General features: G+C 43.0%; 2 protein-coding genes across 7 annotated transcripts in view, besides 1 other annotated feature; one reads left to right on the top strand and one right to left on the bottom strand.

Moving 5' to 3' along the window:
- Window positions 1-408: 408 nt before the first annotated feature.
- Trpgamma (Transient receptor potential cation channel gamma) lies at window positions 409-13,656 on the top strand. 3 transcript variants are annotated; one of them, NM_135958.5, is made up of 18 exons: window positions 409-539; window positions 1,558-1,687; window positions 5,299-5,341; window positions 7,433-7,611; window positions 7,672-8,040; window positions 8,097-8,429; window positions 8,492-8,674; window positions 8,733-8,967; window positions 9,037-9,332; window positions 9,389-9,657; window positions 9,826-9,942; window positions 9,999-10,194; window positions 10,266-10,460; window positions 10,529-10,754; window positions 10,826-11,191; window positions 11,493-11,768; window positions 11,830-11,948; window positions 12,000-12,568. In NM_135958.5, the coding sequence occupies exons 5-18, from the start codon at window positions 7,690-7,692 to the stop codon at window positions 12,222-12,224; spliced, it is 3,387 nt and encodes a 1,128-aa protein (NP_609802.1). In that variant the 5' UTR covers window positions 409-539; window positions 1,558-1,687; window positions 5,299-5,341; window positions 7,433-7,611; window positions 7,672-7,689; the 3' UTR covers window positions 12,225-12,568. The 3 variants fall into 3 exon arrangements, with proteins under 3 accessions (NP_609802.1, NP_001137830.2, NP_723983.1); NM_001144358.3 differs by lacking the exon at window positions 5,299-5,341 and having other exon boundaries at window positions 10,829-11,191; window positions 12,000-13,656; NM_165169.5 differs by lacking the exon at window positions 5,299-5,341.
- Window positions 11,395-11,452: a mobile genetic element.
- Window positions 13,657-13,891: 235 nt separating the features above from the next.
- The window catches only part of mtgo (miles to go), a 118,203-nt gene continuing 112,955 nt past the window's right edge, over window positions 13,892-19,139 (bottom strand). For 2 of the 4 annotated variants that reach the window (NM_001144357.2, NM_135957.5), the window contains one exon: window positions 15,098-19,086. In NM_001144357.2, coding sequence (NP_001137829.1) covers window positions 15,332-19,086 — 3,755 coding nt within the window. In that variant the 3' untranslated portion in view covers window positions 15,098-15,331. Of the gene's footprint in view, window positions 19,087-19,139 lie in introns of all 4 variants that reach the window. The other 2 variants (NM_001273575.1, NM_165168.3) reach the window with 2 other exon arrangements.

The raw sequence follows: 19,139 nt of genomic DNA, 5'->3' as shown, positions 1-19,139 counted from the left end.
CAGTGTTCCTAATCGCTGTTATGTTGCGCGGACTTTTTAAAATTGCTGTAAAGTGAGGTTTTAACAAATTGGGAATAAGGAAAAAAAAAAATTTGAGAACATCAAGTAGAAAAGGGAATATAAAATCTAAAAGAAATTCTTACCTTCCACCAACGGTTTTTTTCGCCCATGCAGAAGCGACCTGCACCTCGAAGAGGTCATTATCCTTGCCGCCGTTTTACTACAGGACACATGCGCGCTGCATCGCCTGCAGCCGGCTTGCCGTTTTCATTGAGTTTTTGGGGCCACCATTGAATAGAAATACCCCCACAGACATTTAAACTCGGTTCAGAGTTCGTCTGGTCTGTAGGAATCGGTTTTGGGATCGGGAGTCCTTGCACTTTTTCAGCTGTTTCGACTTTTTCACTTGCTCAGTTGCAAGTCGACTGCTGGCCAAGGCGCACGAGAAACTCGGAAAACAGCGGGCAACCCAAAATACTTTTAATTATTAAAGCCAAAATTATTTGGCCAAAGGCAAAAGAAAAGCTCGAGCAAAGAAAGTAAATTTCAAATAAAAAATGGGCTAGCCACTAGTCATTTGTGTGTTTGTGTGTGTTTCTGTGTTATTGCCTAGGCCATTAAAATAATTGCACAAATATATCCGGTTATGCTGCCCCTGCAAAAGCAACAGGGAATACTAAATAAATAAACAACCCCCAAAAAAAAAACTCGCTTTAATTGGTTAGCCAACGCCCCCGCCCAATGCTTAATCCCCCTAACCGAAGTTTTTCCAAGCCCACAACTGTGTTTGCCGTTCTAAATTGGCATAAATTCATTTATGGGTCAAACACCCTCTTAAAAGTTACCAAACCGTAGAAAAAAAATATATGAAAAAGTACTTGAGTGTGTTGGTGTGGTGGTTTTGGCTATGAGTGTGTGTGTGTGTGTGTGTGTGCACTTCCGGTTGCAGAGCACGAAACGGAAATATGCAGTGAAAAGCCCCTCCCAACATGTTACAAATTTCAAATTGCGCAAGGTTATTCCAAGTGAAAGAGAAACCTCCAAATACAGATCCGCAATTATTCCAAAATATTCGAAAATTTCGAAAATGAACTAATCGGCTAGCCTAGCCTATCACCCACTCATTAGTCAGTAAAAACGTGCAATTAACGCCAAACAAACCAATCATGAAAATTAAATGAAAATATTGAAAACGAATTTCGCTGCAAATTGTTTATAATTCAAACGATATGTTTTTCATCTTTTTCGCGCCGTTCCTCCCGCAAACGTAAACAATTAAAGCAAAACGTGTCGGGGAAATCGTATTTAGATGCTCTTGCAATTATGATATATAATGACAAAAATGTGATTACTTAAAATCAATTACTTAAATATAGAAATATTTGAACAAACTTATAAAATTTCATTTTAATTATGACAAGTTTTATAATAAAAGCCACTACTATATGTATACACCAGATATTGCTAGAGTATAACACTTTTCGAAAATGAAATCCGATTTCGTGAGAGTTTCAAAGTACGTGGCATCAATATTTTTATTTTTTCGGATGATTTCAGCTATTGGCTTGGCCGGAATCAGTTTTCAATTTCGTTTTGATTTTCGACCTCTGACCTCGTTGCTGCACTGGAGGTTCTACGACAGCAAACTCGTTCAATTGCCGCCCTCAAGAGGAAATCTCAACTCAAGGTGAGTGAAGGTGTGCCCCGTACACAGGGAAATATTCTCAGATACATTACTACATTGAAAGGGTTATGGATAAAAAAAAATAAATGATGAACCAAGTGTGAAATGGCTTCCTTCTAAGTTCTGCTCCATTTTATTAACCATTGAACTTCGTTTTAAAATAATAACTGTCAGCTAGTGGATAACAAATAACCCATTAGTATTCCTTTTATTGAAAAGTTTGCATATTTGCTGCCTGAGTAAAAGGAAAACACTCGTGTTTTGTGTGATAAAATTGATTACTTTGTTGCTCTGCTCCGGCATTGTTTGCCCAGTGGCCTTTGACCCTTTGTCCAGGTTGGGTACTCATACTCAATCTCATCCTCATTCCCATTCTCGTCGGCATTTGCATCCCCATCATCGTCCTGTCGATGACTCTTCAGTGTCCACTTGTGCCAGTTTCTCGATTACCAGATGCAGGGGCTTCTATTCTAAGAGGTGGAGGAGAAGGTCGCAGGACGCACTGCGTCCAAAGATTTTTCATCTACATATTTTCATCTGGGTTCAGAGGAAGCTGGAGGTGTTGCTAGTCGACGCTTGTGTTTGATTAGCTTAATTTAAATGAGGCAAATAAAAGAGGAGCTGAAAGCAAAGACTCAATGCTGCACAAATAACAACAATTCCGATTGATTAGTTTGAAAGGTGCTATTAGAAGCATACGCTTTTATTCAATCAAGAAATCAATGGAATCACAATCACTTGGATTCTTCATTTGGCACGAGTGCATTCCCCATGGCTATTCAAAATAATTTAAATCTAAAGTAAAGTTCGTATTTTAATGTGCAAGAATGTATTAAATCAAAGCCATATGATTCAAATAAACGAAAGTTTACCATAAACATGGCAAACAAAATGATATTTTGAAAACATGAATGAGGCAGTAAAAATAGATAAGTAAATTTATTGATAGAATTAATTCTGAGAAATCACAGACGGCACATTAAATCGAAAGATATTTTCCAGTTGGGTTATAATTTATAAGATATCGTTATAAATTTATGGAAGGTAATATAACTCGAAGAATTCTTCGTCTAGGACAACCTTTATATTGTGTTTTAAAATCGAACTAACTTCCTTTCTCCAAAATCTTGCGCTAAGAAAGGGTTCTTATATATTTTTTATATGCCAGTCGCGTTTCGTGCATTACTGCAAAACTGGAACCGTAAGAACGAGTTAACCTACTTTCTGGTTTCAGGTGTGTGTTTCCACGGGCATTAGTGCTTGTGCTGGGTGCATACAGTTGCATTTCAGTTGTTTCATGCATGTAAACAAACAAACAGAGGCACAAACACCAATGCAACGGCGAACACATGCAAGAAATTTGATTCATTTGCATGTTGCACCCCCAACAAACACAGATACACACACACACACAAACGTACACGCCCCACTGCACACAAGCGTAACTATAACAATCCTCGCATAAATACTGTGGAGGTCAAAATAATAATAGTAAGTTAAGCAATTGCAAATTTTCCAGTATACTACATTAATTTCGTATTCATTTTCGGAGTTTTCTTTACTACAAAAAAGAAGTATCTACTAATTTTAAATGACTCGAATTGAAAGATAATGAATACTTTATAAATACAATTATATTAAATAGTTGTTTGTTTAATTGCAAATATATTTCGGTAAATTTACTTGATTTTTGGACTTAAATTGTTTGAATCTTTAAATATATACATTTTTTAAACTGCTTACTTTTTGGACACAATTGTAAAGGTGGCGTGGGGCGGAGGACAGTTAAACAGCTTTTAAGCGCAAACAAAATCCACAAACGGAAGGGGAAAAGGGGTATTGAAGTGGTGAGTGGGTGAGCGAAAGGGGGCAGAGGGAAAGGGGTGCCTTGGGGTCACCGCAGGCGAGTGCAGTGCCCTCAATTAGAAGGCGCTCAAGGACACAGTCAGCAACAACACGAATGGCAACGACAGCTGTTCGCTGAGTTCGCCTTTAATTGCTGACAACACGGCGTATACGTAATGCCGACCAGTATAAAATATTGCACTGTGCCTCTCTCTATGAACATTAAGTTTGGATTTCTACGGCTGCACCCCTGCTGCCCTTTGAACTGTTTCTCAAGCAGTTCGTGCTTGGCCTTCTCCGAAAAAAAAGAAGAGAAATGCAAAAATTGAGCGAGTGGCTGAATGGGGTTCCAAGTAGTTGGCGTTGCCTTGGCTGGCATCCTTTGCTATCCACAGCAACATCTTCAGACTCAAGTTACTGCCGCAAACAAAAACAGAATCAAAGGAAAGTTAAGATCTGGCGAAAGCAAATTTCCTTCTTTTCAATGCCTTATAAAAGGCAAAAAAAAAATAATTACGAAATATAATTAACGTATAAGTATAACCAAAGACTAATGTCTTTGGTATATAACCTTCTAGCTCACACCACATAATGATGTTTTTAAACGCACTTTAATTTTTTTGATTGTATACAAATTTTAACAAATATTTATCGTCTAATTTAAACGCAAAAGTAAGTTTTTCTCTACTTCGTTGGCTTTTGCTGATGATGTTGTTGCACTTATTGTTGCGGTTCGTCCTCGACGTTGTCTTTGCCTGCGAAATTTCCAAGGACACGCACTGTGTGTGTGGAGCCACAAGTCGTTGGCGTTTGTTGCCCGCCACAAGGACACTCGAGGCATGCATGCCAGATTTGTGCCACCCCCTACCCCTCAACTCGCGCCGCTCGTCCTGGCGTCGCTGTTCCAGCAGCCGCCCATGGATCGGTTGCCGGATGTTGGAGCAGCCTTCGCCGGAGGTGAAGCGACAAACCTGAACCTGAATTTCACCTCGGACGACAGCCATTCGGCATGCTCATGTACACTGAAAGAAATGGTGTCCAGATACCTTACCTTACATTGTAACCTTACTTTCGAATATCTACTTATATATTTCGCTTACTTTAGATTGGCGATACATTTGCATTTGGTAATTTTAACAAGCATCAAATCTACTTGATTATTTTCCCAATTTCTTTCGGTGTATTTCTCTGTATCTATCTCATTCTCCGAGAGCTTGTGTGGGTGGGGTGGCTTCATGTTTTGTGGCTGCTTGTTTGGTCAGCCATGAAGGTAACAACAAACGATGCAGACCCGGCCACATACCACCCACTCCATGCCACCAGGCTCACCTTAACGCCCCCGTTGTTGTTACTTGCAGTCTTGACATTTAATTATCCGCTCTTGGCTGCAGCTCCCACTGAGCCTGCCGAGGATTCTGTGTGTCAAGGTTCTCGGTTTGTTTTTGGCGGCTGGCAGGAAACGCATCTGCTGAGGTGATCTGCTGCCAAGGTCTTATTCGCGAATGAAATTCGACAAAGCGTTCAAGGCGGAATTTATCAATTTTGCGAAACTTTTGAAAGTGGATACATCAAAAATTTAATGAAGATACTCTTTATGGGGAAAATAGATTATTAAGTTGTTGGCAGTAGTAATAATATAATGCATTCTTAACTATAATTGGTATTCGTTTCTCACAAATCTACAATGTTAACTTTTTGTTTTCAATTTAAGCACTTATACTAACTAACTAACAAATGATTAACCGCTTGCTTTTTATATTACCTTCCAGTTGTCGAAATGGAGCGATGCGAAAGCCGCCGAAGAAGGCGAAGGTGAGCTATTAATCCCGAAGACAAAACGTGCGCGTATCCACATAACGTATACGCAACGTTGTTGCCACTGAAGCAAAGACAATGACTTTTCTTTTCAGTCGTAATGCGGGGAAATCTGTTACTTAAGTTAAATTTATTGCCAGTCATAAATATATACTAGCAGATGATCATGAAAATAAGGGAAGGATTTGAACGAAACACCATTTTATACATTTTTAAAATCATATAATAGTTAATATACGGGCGTAACCAATTCTCATTACTCACACAACATTAAGTAAATTCACTTGGCTTAGTTAGCGTTTTTACTTATTTAGCTGTTAATAGATCGAACTAAATAATAAATAACTACCCAAACAGCTGCAATTTCAGCTGGAATTTAAATTGCAAATGCAGGTGTACGATGTCTGACTTTTCAGGTCAATCAATAGCATTCCGATGGGTCCTGCCTGTGATTAGTATGTCAGCCGTGAAAACGATTTTTTTTCTTTCATGTGTGTGTGTGTGTGCGTGTGTTTTCGGTTTGCTTGTGTGCAAAATGGCGGCACAGGCGACGTCAATTTTCTTGGCTTGCAATATGGTATTTACGTGTGCTCGCGACCTACGACAACATAAATGAAAGTTGCCTAGGTTAAGTCTGCGCAGACTCACACAAAGGCACTCAAAGGAATACGCTAATATACACTCGTACATGTCTGCATGTCCTAGATGTGTAAGTGTGTCTGTGCTGTCGGTGCAATCAATGAGAGTTCAACGCTCGTGGAAGGCAAAAATGCGACTTCGCCTTGTCTGAATCACCTGATATTACAGTAAAGTAACCACTTAACCGTAACTTACAGGTGCTTTACAAACTTAAGAGGTCTGCAGTGCAAGTTATGAAAGTTGAGTGTATATTAAAAACGAGCTCTGTTTTTGGATTCATGGCATCATTATTGATTTGTGTAGCATACTTTTTAGGGTAAAAGGGTTATTATTGTTAATAAATTCGAAGGCCTAACAAAAATAGTTACTTTTCTTATTAACTTTTGAATATTACTCAAAATAGAGTAACAGCATAAAATAAGTATATTACTATTCAGGTTTACTAATCGCAGGAAACTAGCAATTATCATCCGTATAAATGTCTAAAAATTTTGAGGAGCATACGAGCAAGAATGTTGGAAAGCTGAAAAGCTATTGAACTGGATTATTTCAAGCCCCACACAAACAAAACTCAAATAATAAAGAATTTTGAGTTTTATTATCAATAGATGATCACCTAACGTAATTGCCGCCAGGTGGAGCTCGTGTGCGATTTAGAAACATTCGCTTTGTTGGCTTGCATGTCTTTAGTTTCATTTCATTAGCTGAGTAAAGGGTATTAAATAGTCAATATTGTCGACTAAAGCGTTTAGCGTTGTTTTATTATTATAATTTGTGGGTAGTTCGATTTAATATCCAACTCGAGATGTATGAAAATTTGTTTACAATTATTAGGACGCATTTGAGTTTGTTGCTTGTTTGGCTGCCTATGCGCCCAATGTCGTTGGAAATTAAATGCCAAAAAGTGACAACACATCTAACCACACACACACACACACATATGCATATTTTATGGTATGAAAGGAATAAAGCAAAATAAAAAATGGCAGGCAATAACTGACCCAGATTTCTGATGCCACCATATATCGCGTATACGCCACGTGTTTGTGTTTGCTTTACGGGTTTACTCTTCTTTTTTCGCTTTTTGTGTTTGCATTTTCCGATTGAATGTGATTATTTTATTTCCTAGCCATGATAACGATAACGATTATATCCCAAGGCTATAGAAAATCAGAGCAAATACTTTTTAATGTCAATTTGATGATTTGCAGGAGCTTTTGCCTTGAACAACACCCAAGTGTTTGTGTGCGTGTAGGGTCCTGTTCAAGGTTGAACTGGGTTGAAAATAACCGGATTATCTATGCTAGACATCTGTGTAAACATCTAGCAAGAAACCTTGCTAGTTTCAAATTGAATTTCACTTATTTTAATGCAATTTTTTTTATAAATAACGCCTAGTTTTACGTATGCTACTTATATTTGGCATATGCTTTTTAAAATGTAATTTAGACGACGGAAAAAAGCTGCACTTTGTGAGTCCCGCGCGCCGAAAATCGGTGCTGGCCCCAATCCTCAATAAGATCAAGAATGGCGCGGATGCGGCGGACAGTGCCGAGAAGAAACTGGGCAGCGAGAGCAGCGGCAGTGGTCACATAGCGGTCCAGATTGAGCCAGCCAGAAGGGTGAAGGTGTGTTGGAGAGCCTCAATAATCATTCTCAACTATTAACTGAATATATTAATCCCTTAGCGTCACAGCATCCACGGCATGATGGAGGAGGAGAACACGATCCGGCCGCATCAGGAAATTCGGCAGCTGACGCTGGAGGAGAAGAAGTTCCTGCTGGCCGTGGAGAGGGGCGATATGGCCGGCACACGCAGGATGCTGCAGAAGGCCCAGGACACGGAGTACATCAATGTGAACTGCGTGGATCCTCTGGGACGAACAGCTCTGCTGATGGCCATTGACAACGAAAATCTGGAAATGGTGGAGTTGCTGATCAACTACAATGTGGACACCAAGGATGCTCTGCTGCATTCCATCTCTGAGGAATTCGTTGAGGCTGTGGAGGTTTTGCTGGACCACGAAAACGTCACCTTTCACAGCGAGGGCAATCATGTAAGTTTATTTTCTAGTTAAATTTATTACTGCTGTCACTTTATTTTTCCCCCAAGAGCTGGGAATCCGCCTCTGAGGACACGTCGACCTTTACGCCGGACATTACGCCCCTGATCCTGGCGGCTCACCGCGACAACTATGAGATCATCAAGATCCTCTTGGATCGGGGTGCCGTGCTGCCCATGCCCCATGATGTGCGATGTGGCTGTGATGAGTGCGTTCAGTCGCGGCAGGAGGATTCCCTCAGACACTCGAGATCGCGCATCAACGCCTATCGGGCCCTGGCCAGTCCCAGTTTGATAGCACTCTCCTCCAAGGACCCCATCCTCACGGCCTTCGAACTGTCTTGGGAGCTGCGTCGACTTAGCTTTCTCGAGCACGAATTTAAGGTTGGTCACGCGGCACCTAAGTTATAGAGTTATATGTAGTTAATATTTATATTGTTCCACAGAATGAGTACCAGGAGCTGCGCAAGCAGTGCCAGGACTTCGCCACCGCACTGCTGGACCACACTCGCACCTCCCACGAGCTAGAGATCCTGCTCAACCACGATCCCACCGGTCCGGTTTACGAGCACGGCGAACGGATGCATCTAAACCGCCTGAAGCTGGCCATTAAACTGCGCCAGAAGAAGGTGGGTGCACTGAATATTAGTCCAGGAATAACAAAGGTCAAAAGGTAATCCCATTTAGTTCGTGGCCCATTCGAATGTTCAACAACTGCTGGCAAGCATTTGGTACGAGGGATTGCCAGGATTCCGGAGGAAGAACATGGCGTTGCAGGCTGTGGATATCATACGGATCGGCATAATGTTCCCCATCTTCTCGCTAGCCTACATCCTGGCACCCTACTCCAGCATTGGCCAAACAATGCGAAAACCCTTCATTAAGTTCATCTGCCACAGCGCCTCCTACTTCACCTTTCTATGTGAGTACAATATACTTAAGGAAGTAATAGAATGTAACTAACTCTAGTGATTTCACTTGAATTTCTTAGTTCTATTGATGCTGGCTTCTCAGAGGATTGAGACCTTCATCGGAGGCTGGTTCTTTGCTGATTCCTCCGGAATGCTGAACACGATGGAGGAGCTGCCCACGAAGCGCGGAGCCAAGCCCACCTTTATTGAGTGGCTAATCCTGGCCTGGGTGAGCGGTCTCATCTGGAGCGAGGTGAAGCAACTGTGGGACGTTGGTCTGCAGGAGTATCTCAACGACATGTGGAATGTGATCGACTTTGTCACGAACTCCCTGTATGTGGCCACAGTGGCTTTGCGGGTTGTATCCTTCTTTCAGGTAAATTTATATCATAACATTAATTGATACTAATTAATATAAACGTATATGTTTAGGTCCAAAAAGAGATGATATACAACTCGCATGCGACGGATCTGCCGAGAGAGCGGTGGGACGCCTGGGACCCGATGCTCATATCGGAGGGTCTATTCAGTGCAGCGAACATTTTCAGTAGCCTCAAGCTGGTTTATATATTCTCGGTGAATCCGCATCTGGGGCCACTGCAGGTGTCGCTGTCCCGGATGGTGATGGACATCATGAAGTTCTTCTTTTTATATGTCCTAGTCCTGTTCGCTTTTGGCAGTGGTCTCAATCAGTTGCTGTGGTGAGCATATATTATGTTATATATATTAAATGTTATGTTATGTATATTAAACAAAGTACTTTCTTAAAAGTGCTTTAATATTCCGAAACGGACAGATCGACATGACAGCTGATCCTGATAGAGGATACGTGTTGTATAATACTTATATTATATTTTTTCTATTCTAAGGTACTACGCCGATCTCGAGAAGAAACGTTGTCCTGAAGTTTCGCCCATGAGTGCTCTTCTAAACATGAATGGAACCAATGATCCCAATGCTTGCATTGTGTGGCGCAGATTCTCCAAGTAACTAATAAAAACATAGCAACTTATTAAGGTACTAATGAAATAGTTTCCTTTAGTTTATTCGAAACCACACAAACCCTCTTCTGGGCTGTCTTCGGCCTAATCGATTTGGACAGCTTTGAGTTGGATGGAATCAAGATCTTCACCAGATTCTGGGGCATGCTAATGTTTGGAACTTACTCGGTTATAAATATTGTGGTGCTGCTCAACCTACTTATTGCCATGATGAATCATTCGTATCAACTTATTTCGGTGGGATACTTACACTTACTAATCTCAATCCATCAGAAATCTGATGTATGATGTATGTTTAATTTTTCTAGGAACGTGCTGATGTGGAGTGGAAGTTTGCTCGCTCCAAACTCTGGATAAGCTACTTTGAGGAGGGCGGAACCTGTCCACCACCATTTAACATTATACCAACTCCAAAGTCCATTTGGTATGCCATAAAATGGATGCGTCGCGTCTTCTGCAGCGGATCCTCAGCCGCTCGACGGGAACATCTAAAGACAATTCGAGTAAGTTATTCATATATGTATTTCCTTTAAAGCTATTCCTTCACAATCCCTTCTTGAATCTCCTGCAGCGAAAGGCGCAGCAGGCTAGTGATCGGGACTTCAAGTACCAGCAGATAATGCGGAATTTGGTCAGACGTTATGTAACCGTGGAGCAGCGAAAGGCCGAATCCCAGGGAGTCACCGAGGACGATGTGAATGAGATCAAACAGGATATATCCGCCTTCCGGTGCGAGCTGGTGGAAATACTCAAGAACAGCGGAATGGATACGAATGTGACGGCGGGTCAAGGAGGTGGTAAGCTCAAAGAATCCATGGAAGATTGCTAACAACCCTCTATTTAAATGGGTTTTTCAATTGGCCCACAGGAGGTGGTGGCAAGAAAAATCGCCAGAAGGAGAGGCGCCTGATGAAGGGCTTCAATATCGCACCGCCTGGCTCCACGGGATCGCTGGCTCCAGTTGCCGAGTTCTCCACATCGTTGGACAACTATGATAACCAGCATGAGATCCTCAGTTCCACACTATCCACCCTTTTCACACCAAACTTTATGCACAAGCGGCAGCAAAGTCAGGCCGGAAGTGGAGGCGGTGGATCGGAGTCACCGACCACGCCCACAGCGCCACAGGGAACTCAGGGGGCGGCAATGACTGCCAGTAGCCAGGTCACCAAGTACAACAAGTCCGCCCTGAAGCCGTACAACAAGCGAATCGCTGGACACAAAAAGAGATGGGGTATGTGTATATATTGTACAATTTAAATTATAAACATAGCCATACTTTACTTAGTTCAAATGTATATATGTATGTATATATTTTTGTTTCTTGCCAAAAAAGTGTGGCCACGCCCATTCTATATGCCCGCAAATATTAATTACAATAATACATTAACATAATACATTTACTTCATTGTTAGTTGCATACCTAAGTCACACTACCACCATCTATGTAACGGGTATCTGATAGTCGAGAAACTCGATTATAGCGTTCCCTCTTGTTTATGATTTGTATATTTAATAATATGTATATTGTGCAGGTACCTTAATTGAAGCCGCCAAAGTCGGAAACGTGAGCAAAATGCTGGGCCGATCGAAGTCTGAGGATTCGGTGTGCAACTCCTCGCACACATCAACGCCAGTTCATGGCCAGATGCGGGTGACATATGCGCAGAACTCGCCACAGCAGGAATACGGTTACCATGGAGAGACCAGTTCCACGACCATATCCACACCAACGCCTACGATTTCGGTGGTCAGCAATTCGCCAGCAGCTCACGCCGGAGTGGGATCGCATTTCTTTCACACGACAAGTGGTAGGAGAACATATTATATGTCTGCGAAGATCATGGTTATTTAATTATATCTTTAATTCAGGTCTCACTGCCATTGCTGCACTGAAGCGTAAGCGCAAAAAGTTCTCATCGAGCAAGAATATTTGTCCGGTTACCGAATCCGTGGCAGCGGCCAATGCTGCTGAGATACTGAATGATAAGGTGAGCTGCTCAGCTTGAAAGTTAAGTTACTAAGCCAATTCCTCCGTTCAGACCCTTAAGCGGGTGTCCAGCTATCCTGCCGCCGAGGCCGGCGTGCAGCACAATCCAGCCCAATTGGTCAAACCAAGACGACATGAGCAGACGCAGAGTCAACACGATTCGGTGGAGACCAACTCGACCTTCACTCTGTCCATCGATCCATCCAATACGTCAGTGAACTCCAGGGAGCCGCTAATCAGCACCAGTTGTGTTTCGACCACGGGAGCTATTGGTTGAAGGAATTTTTGGAAGATAGGGAGGAGGCCAGAGATACCAAAGAAACTAATTAGATGGCGCACCTGAAGAAGATACTTAGATCCTATGCAGATACACTTTGTTGACATTTTTGATATGAAAACATCACGAGTGTGCAGCTAAACATACTGAAGATGCTATACTTAGACTAACTCAGCCTAGATCTAAAATTACCTCACCATGTTAAGTTATAGACACCATTCAGATGAATAGCACATGCCACTCAATAACTGTTAGCCAACACTGGCCACCCAGAAGCAACTACTTTGCACTACTGAAACGATATGTCCTATACCTCAATCTATAATATAGATTCTATATCCATCAAACTTATTTACAAAACTTAGTCTACACATCTTACTACAAAATCATCATCTATAAAGAAGATAAAAATTCGGTCAACCTTGCAGTTAGGAACCAAAACGATTAGAAGATCCTTATGAGAACTGCACGATATAGACATCCGAGGTTTACATTTACAAATAAATACTATAAATAGTATTGTAAAAGCTTCTACGCATCCAGATTTCCTCCTCCACCTGAACCATGAAGCACACATATCATGCAAGCGCTTTATAGATATACCTTTACACCGAAAACCAAGTATAGATCCAATAAAATCCTTTATTAAAAACATATACGAATACGAAATACTAAACTATCCCATATCGATGTTGAACGTTGCCTTAGCATGAAACATATTTTTTATACACATAAGTTTTGGATGAACATTGAATAACTGAAACGTACTATATCCGCAATGATGAAAGCGCTGTGTATTTGTTGATTTGAGAGAAAGGATTTTGAAACCAAGGATTTGTTGTTGTTGTTCCAGCAAGCAAGCAAGTTAGCAGAAAAGCAAAGCAAAGCAAAAGCAAACGCAAAGCAAAAGAATTAAATAAATCAAAAGATACCACAATTTTATACACCGATTTTAACCAACACGACAAACAATAATCGAATCGCATACTACATAAGTGTTTGCATTTTATGGATATATAATATATATCCGGACTACGGTGTGCATATCCATGGCTTGCACTCACGACGATTTTAGCGTGTATTATATACATACATATATATATATACATATATATATATATATAGAATACAAATATGAATAATCGAAATTTTTAGATGATTTTTGCGTTAATGTAGACAAATACCCACACAACTACACGAATAACATACGGAATATCAACGAAAACAATAACAAGGAATATCAAATAGCATTTTATATAAATACTTTCTTTTGGAGCAGCAACAATATGTTGCACAATCGCCAGATATGTATGTATTTTCTGCATCCAGAAAAAAAGGACCGAGCTAGCAGGCAGACGAGATACCAAATACAACGTTAGAATAAAATAAAAATTGTTATTTGCACGGAAATATAAAATAATAATAAAACAATAAGGAAACGTATGTAGCAGTTGTTTCTTTTTGACGGATATATGTTATGTTTTCTATATAAATTATTAAAATCCATGTTACTATCTGAAAAAAGGATTCAAATATAAAAACAAACGGCATATTTTTATTATTTGTATATCGCATTTATTTTAAATGTTTTATATATATATATATATATTTTGCAAATAAATTTTATAAGTTGTAAACATAGAAACATACATAATTTCCATTTATTTATCATTTGATTCTGTTTAAGTTTATTTATTTATTTATATATATAATGTTTTTAATTTGCATCAAGCAAATGTTTATGCTTTACATGAACAAACATTTGTTTTCTTTTCTTTTGTGTATTTGTATTTTTTTGTTCTTTTTTCTTGGTTTTTTAGATAAGAATCCGTTTTGTATAATTCACATTAAATGCTATGGAAAGAAACAATTACATTTAGTTTAATTTATTTAATTAGAAAAATAATAATAATTGGAATATAAATCACTTTGCCTAGTTGGGGCTGCTATAGCCACGTGGGACAGCCTACGAAAAGTGTCGGGTTGAATTTATTTAGTTGGTTGGTTGGTTGGTTGTGAAATGCAACAGTTGGATTGCCAGCGAATATAGCAGCCCCCACTGGGGTTGCCTTGGTTTTCTCAATTTTTGCTTGTCGTATAATAAGTATATAATAAATTGTGTAATAACTCGTATAAAAAGGTTGTGAGAATGAAAGAAGCGTCTGCTGTTTTACATATATCTATGTTTTGTATATATCTATATATATATATAAATATATATATCTGCGTAGATTGGAGCGATCGGGGAAACAATTATACAGCACTGAATACTTGTAGCTAGTAGTCTAATAAATTCATACTTTTCGTTTAATTATTCGTTCTGCATTTGCCCTCTGGCCTCAATAAGCGCCCCCCTTCCACCATTCGTTTATTTTTTTCTTTTTTTTAGCTACTTAGGAGTGTTTTTAGATGGTGCAATTTGTTGACCAGCTATCTACAATCGTTTTCTTGGAATACATTTTACAAAAAGTCTTGTAAAAAAATCATGCGCTGCGGGCGGGGCCACGCCCACATGCTAGTTCTACACGTATTATACACGAATTTTACAATCCTGCCGGGAGGGCAAATGCAACTTTTTTTGGGGCCACACAGAAAGTAAAAGCTTGATAAGCATTTCGAAACAGGTTTTGACAAGTACTAGTGAGCCTTTAGTTTCATTTGCTGGCTGGTCTCTTTTGTTTATAGCACATATGGAGATTAGACTTTCGTTTTGTGACAACAAATATTATAAGTAAATACCATTTTTAACATTTAGCTGTGTGAATGTATGCTGTTGCGGTTTTGTGTACATTTAATACAATTAATGGGGTTTTGCCTTCTCATCTCTCCTTCTCTATTCCACTTTCCATTCCATTTTTTTTTTTTTTTGATTTCCTGTTATGTTTGTTTTGTTTAAAATTAGACAATATACAATTTGATTTTGTTTCATTCAGTTAGGGTAAATATATAAAAAATACATAATTACAACTAATGGTTTAAATCACTTCTTTGAGACATAAAGTGTTTCATATTTGTTTTTTGTTTTGTTTTACTGTTCTCCTTTCGTTTTGCCTTCAAATCCTGTGGTACTCCACGTTGGGCGCCATTTGTTTGAATCTCGTATCTTTTTAGCCCCTCAACATATTTACGAGCATGGCGACCAGGAAAGTGCCCACTAGGAAGGAGACCACAATGCACACGGCCTTTTGTTGGTCGCTAAGACGCCTCCGGTTGGAGTACAGTGAAGTAACTTTACAAACGATCCGCCTTAATCCTCCCGCCTGGGCCAAACTGGAGGATATGGCCGCCGCCGTTGAGGAGCTGGAGTTCGAAGAGCTACCGCCCATTCCGGTGTGCGGATGGTGGGCGTGGTGCATGTGATGTGAGTGGTGCATGTGGTGCTGATGCTGGTGGTGCGAGTCCGTTGCCCCGGATATTCCACCGGCTCCTCCAACGCCGCCACCGCACGGCTGATGGTGGTGGTGGTGATGATGATGATGGTGATGCTGGGGATCTGCGCAGGCATTGAAACCAGAAAGCTCCTGCTGCAGTCGTCCAATTGCCACGGGATCTGCTCCCACGCCGCTCGCTCCACTTATTGCCGACGCACTTACCGATCGCATGTGCAGACCGTTGGTTGAGCCATTGCCGGCGGACAGTTTTCGGCTGCTTCTCTGGCTGGAGGCCATCGCCGGTGTTGCGGTGGAGCCGTGCAGGTGGTGATGACAGGTCGCCGAGCTAGGATCCAGTTCACTGGGCACCTGGTAGCGCAACGGACTGGACGGCTGACCGTACAGCAGTTCTCCGCCAGCCGCTATCCGCACTGGACACACTCGGAACTGGTAGCATGTACCAGCTGCCAGATTGTCAATGGTGAATTTGGTCTCTGGACCGCGATACAATTGCCTGTAGTCATGGTTGGGCAAATTAATTGGCGCTCCATTTGAGCTGCCACTGGAACTGCTGCTGCGTCCTTTTGGCGACAATGATTCGCCCTCCAATTCAGCTGCGCCCAAAACTGCATACTGCAATTCGTACTCCACACGATCATTGAAGGAGTTCTTTGAGTGCTGCCACTCCAGTGTTAGTTGCATTCCCAGTTGGCCAGGCAGCTCCATTAGGCATACGCTTCCCTCTTGGACAACACGAGGAGGCTTTATGTTCGCCGGCAGAGTGGCCGAAGTTTCAAAAACAAATTCCTCCGAGTAATCCCCATCGCCAGCCCGATCGGTATGGGCATAAATCCGGAAAGTGTAGCTGCTTCGCTCTTGCAATTTGTGCACCTTGCACATACAATTCGTGCCAGAGTAGACGGCCTGGAACTGCTTAGCTCTGGCCACATACATCTCCACAAAGTACTTGGTAAAGTCGCCTCCATTTCCAGACGGATTGGAGTTTACCACTTTGCCGTTTCCGTTCTCACCCCACTTGAGCTTTATGTAATTGTGGCCAGCACCGCTGCACTCTAAGCGAGGTGGTGCCGGAGGAGCTGGTTGGGTGGTCAGCTTAGCATAGGCACTAAAAGCTCCGGCACCAATGGCGTTGACCGCTTGAACACGGAACTTGTAGCCGGTTTCCGGCATTAAGCCACTAACAGTATAGCGTGTACAGGCGTCCGGAGTGGCGATAGTTCTCTCCCCGTACTCAATGTTGTAGGAGCATATGGGCGAGCCGTGGGCCGCCGGCTGGGTCCAGTTGAGTGTGACCTCCTGGGCGGTGAACTCATAGCCCTGCATTTGAGGAGCTCCTGGAACTGCGGCTGGCGTACATACACTTATCACGTCGGAGGAGTTTCCCGTTCCGGCTGAGTTGCTCGCCTGGATGCGGAAATGGTAGCGTGTGTAGGGCGAAAGGTTTCTCAGTTCAGCGCAGGTTTGTGGTCCCTGATAGCAGTTGTGGAATTCGGAGCTAGGCGGCTCTTTGACCTCCTCCTCCGAGTCATCTTCCTTTCTTTCTTGGCTGGCACTTTTTAGGGTGTAACTGGTCACTGGGGCACCATTCTCCTGTAAAGGCGGTTGCCAGCTGACACCCAGGTGGGTGGCCGACTTCACCAGAACCCGTAACTCTTCGGGAACTCCAGGAGCAGCAGCTGCTGCCGTAAATCTCATCCATTGGGACCAGCTACCGGCGCCAATCCGGTTAATGGCCCTTACTTGGGTTTCATACATGCCACCGGGTGTCAGATCCTGCGCCACAAAGTAGGTCTGCTTGCCGCGGTAAACCAACTGCGGAGGCTGCACTTGCTCTAGGCGACGCATCTGGGCTTCGAACTCTAAGATCGGAGCTCCACCGTTATATTCCGGAGGCCGGAGCTTCAGTAGGGCGGCGTACGGCGAGGGAGGATCACTGCAATGCGGTGGAGGCGGAGCAGATGGTGGCACCGCCTCCGTGGTGACGTGTCCTATATCGGAGTACGGACTCTGACCAGCTGGACCTTCGCAACAGGCTCGCAGAGCGTATGTGGTACCCGGCTGAAGTCTTTCGCACATGGCTTCTGTTTCGGCGCCACTGTAGATCCTTTCGAAAGCTGGCCCAGCGGCACTTAACTCCAAGTGGTAGCACAGGATCTCAGCACCACCGGAATCGCTGGGTGCATCCCAGCGGGCCTTAAACTGAGTGCCATGAATCTTTCCCTTGGCATGCGGTTTCCCTGGCCTTCCCGGGCGTTCCGCTAAAGTGCGGTAGCTAACCTCCGGTGACCAGGGTGAAAAACCGGCTTCGTTTTCGGATCTCAGACGGAATTGGTAGCTGCTAGCCCGCCTTAATTGCAGGCACTCCGTTTGCAGCTCTGTACCCTTGTAGGTATTGAGGAAACCATGACCTGTTTCTGCATCTTGTAGTTGCAGCAGGAAGTCACCATCTTGAGCCCGCCGCTCCCAGCCCAGTTTTAGGGAACTGGAACTGCTGGCCAGCAGCTGAGGTGGTTTAGGCACTGGCGGAGGATTTCCGGAGGTGCTGTAGCTGGCCACCGGAGAATAGGGACTCTGACCCGCTTCATTAACCGCTGCCAAACGGAAACTGTAGACCGTAGTCGGCTGCAGTTTTCCAATGACATAGTGCTTGGCCTTGATCTTGGCCAACTCCACAAACTTTTGCGGTTGTCCCGGCATCCTGCCCTCATCGTATTCCAGCAGATAGTGCTGTATGCTGGCGCCGTTTGCTGCCGGAGCAGCCCATCGAAGGTTTATGGAGTTCTTGGTCCGGGAAACCAGTTTCGGAGGCGGCGGTTGGTCTGGCTCACAGGGTGGCGTCCGAAATTCTGTGGGATCACTCACTGTTCCCGTAAGTTTTTGGTAGTGCACCTGCAAGCGGACTAGGTAATCCTGACCCGGCTGCAGGTCTTGCACAATGCACTCGTAGGCCTCGCCTTGGTACAAGCTCTTGTACTTGCACTGCTTTCCAGAATCACAGAGGAGCACTTGGTACCGGAGCTGCCGCATATCCACCGTCACTGTATTCGCAATGGCTGGACTCTCCCAAATTATCTTGGCCGCCCGCGAAGTCACATCGATTACCTCAGGTTTTTCAATAGCTGAGATTTGCTCAATGATGCTGTTCTCGCGATGGTACTCCTCCTCATCATCGCCGGCCAGACTGGAGTTATCCTCGCCATCCTCGGAAGTTCCCACGGAGCTGGCGCCACCCACACTGCTGCCGGCTCTCTGGGGATGCTGCGGATTCCCGTTCCTGGCCTGCGACTGTTGCTGCTGTGCCACCTGATGGGCCTGCCCTTGGTGCTGCTGCGGCAGGCGACGTCCTTGATGGTTCACTGCATGATGGTGGTTATTGAGGTGACCGGGCAGGGGCACACCCGGAGGAATGTTGTTATTATTGTGACCATTCAGTTCGTTGGCACGACGTGGAGATGGCGAATGCGGGGGATCTGTAGGACAGTGAAGTATATATTAATACAATACGTGAATACGTGGCATGCTT

Source organism: Drosophila melanogaster, chromosome 2L (genome assembly GCF_000001215.4).
Source record: "Drosophila melanogaster chromosome 2L".
NCBI lineage: Eukaryota > Metazoa > Arthropoda > Insecta > Diptera > Drosophilidae > Drosophila > Drosophila melanogaster.
The sequence above is the reverse complement of the archived record's forward strand: the minus strand, read 5'-3'. Positions and strand labels throughout refer to the sequence as shown.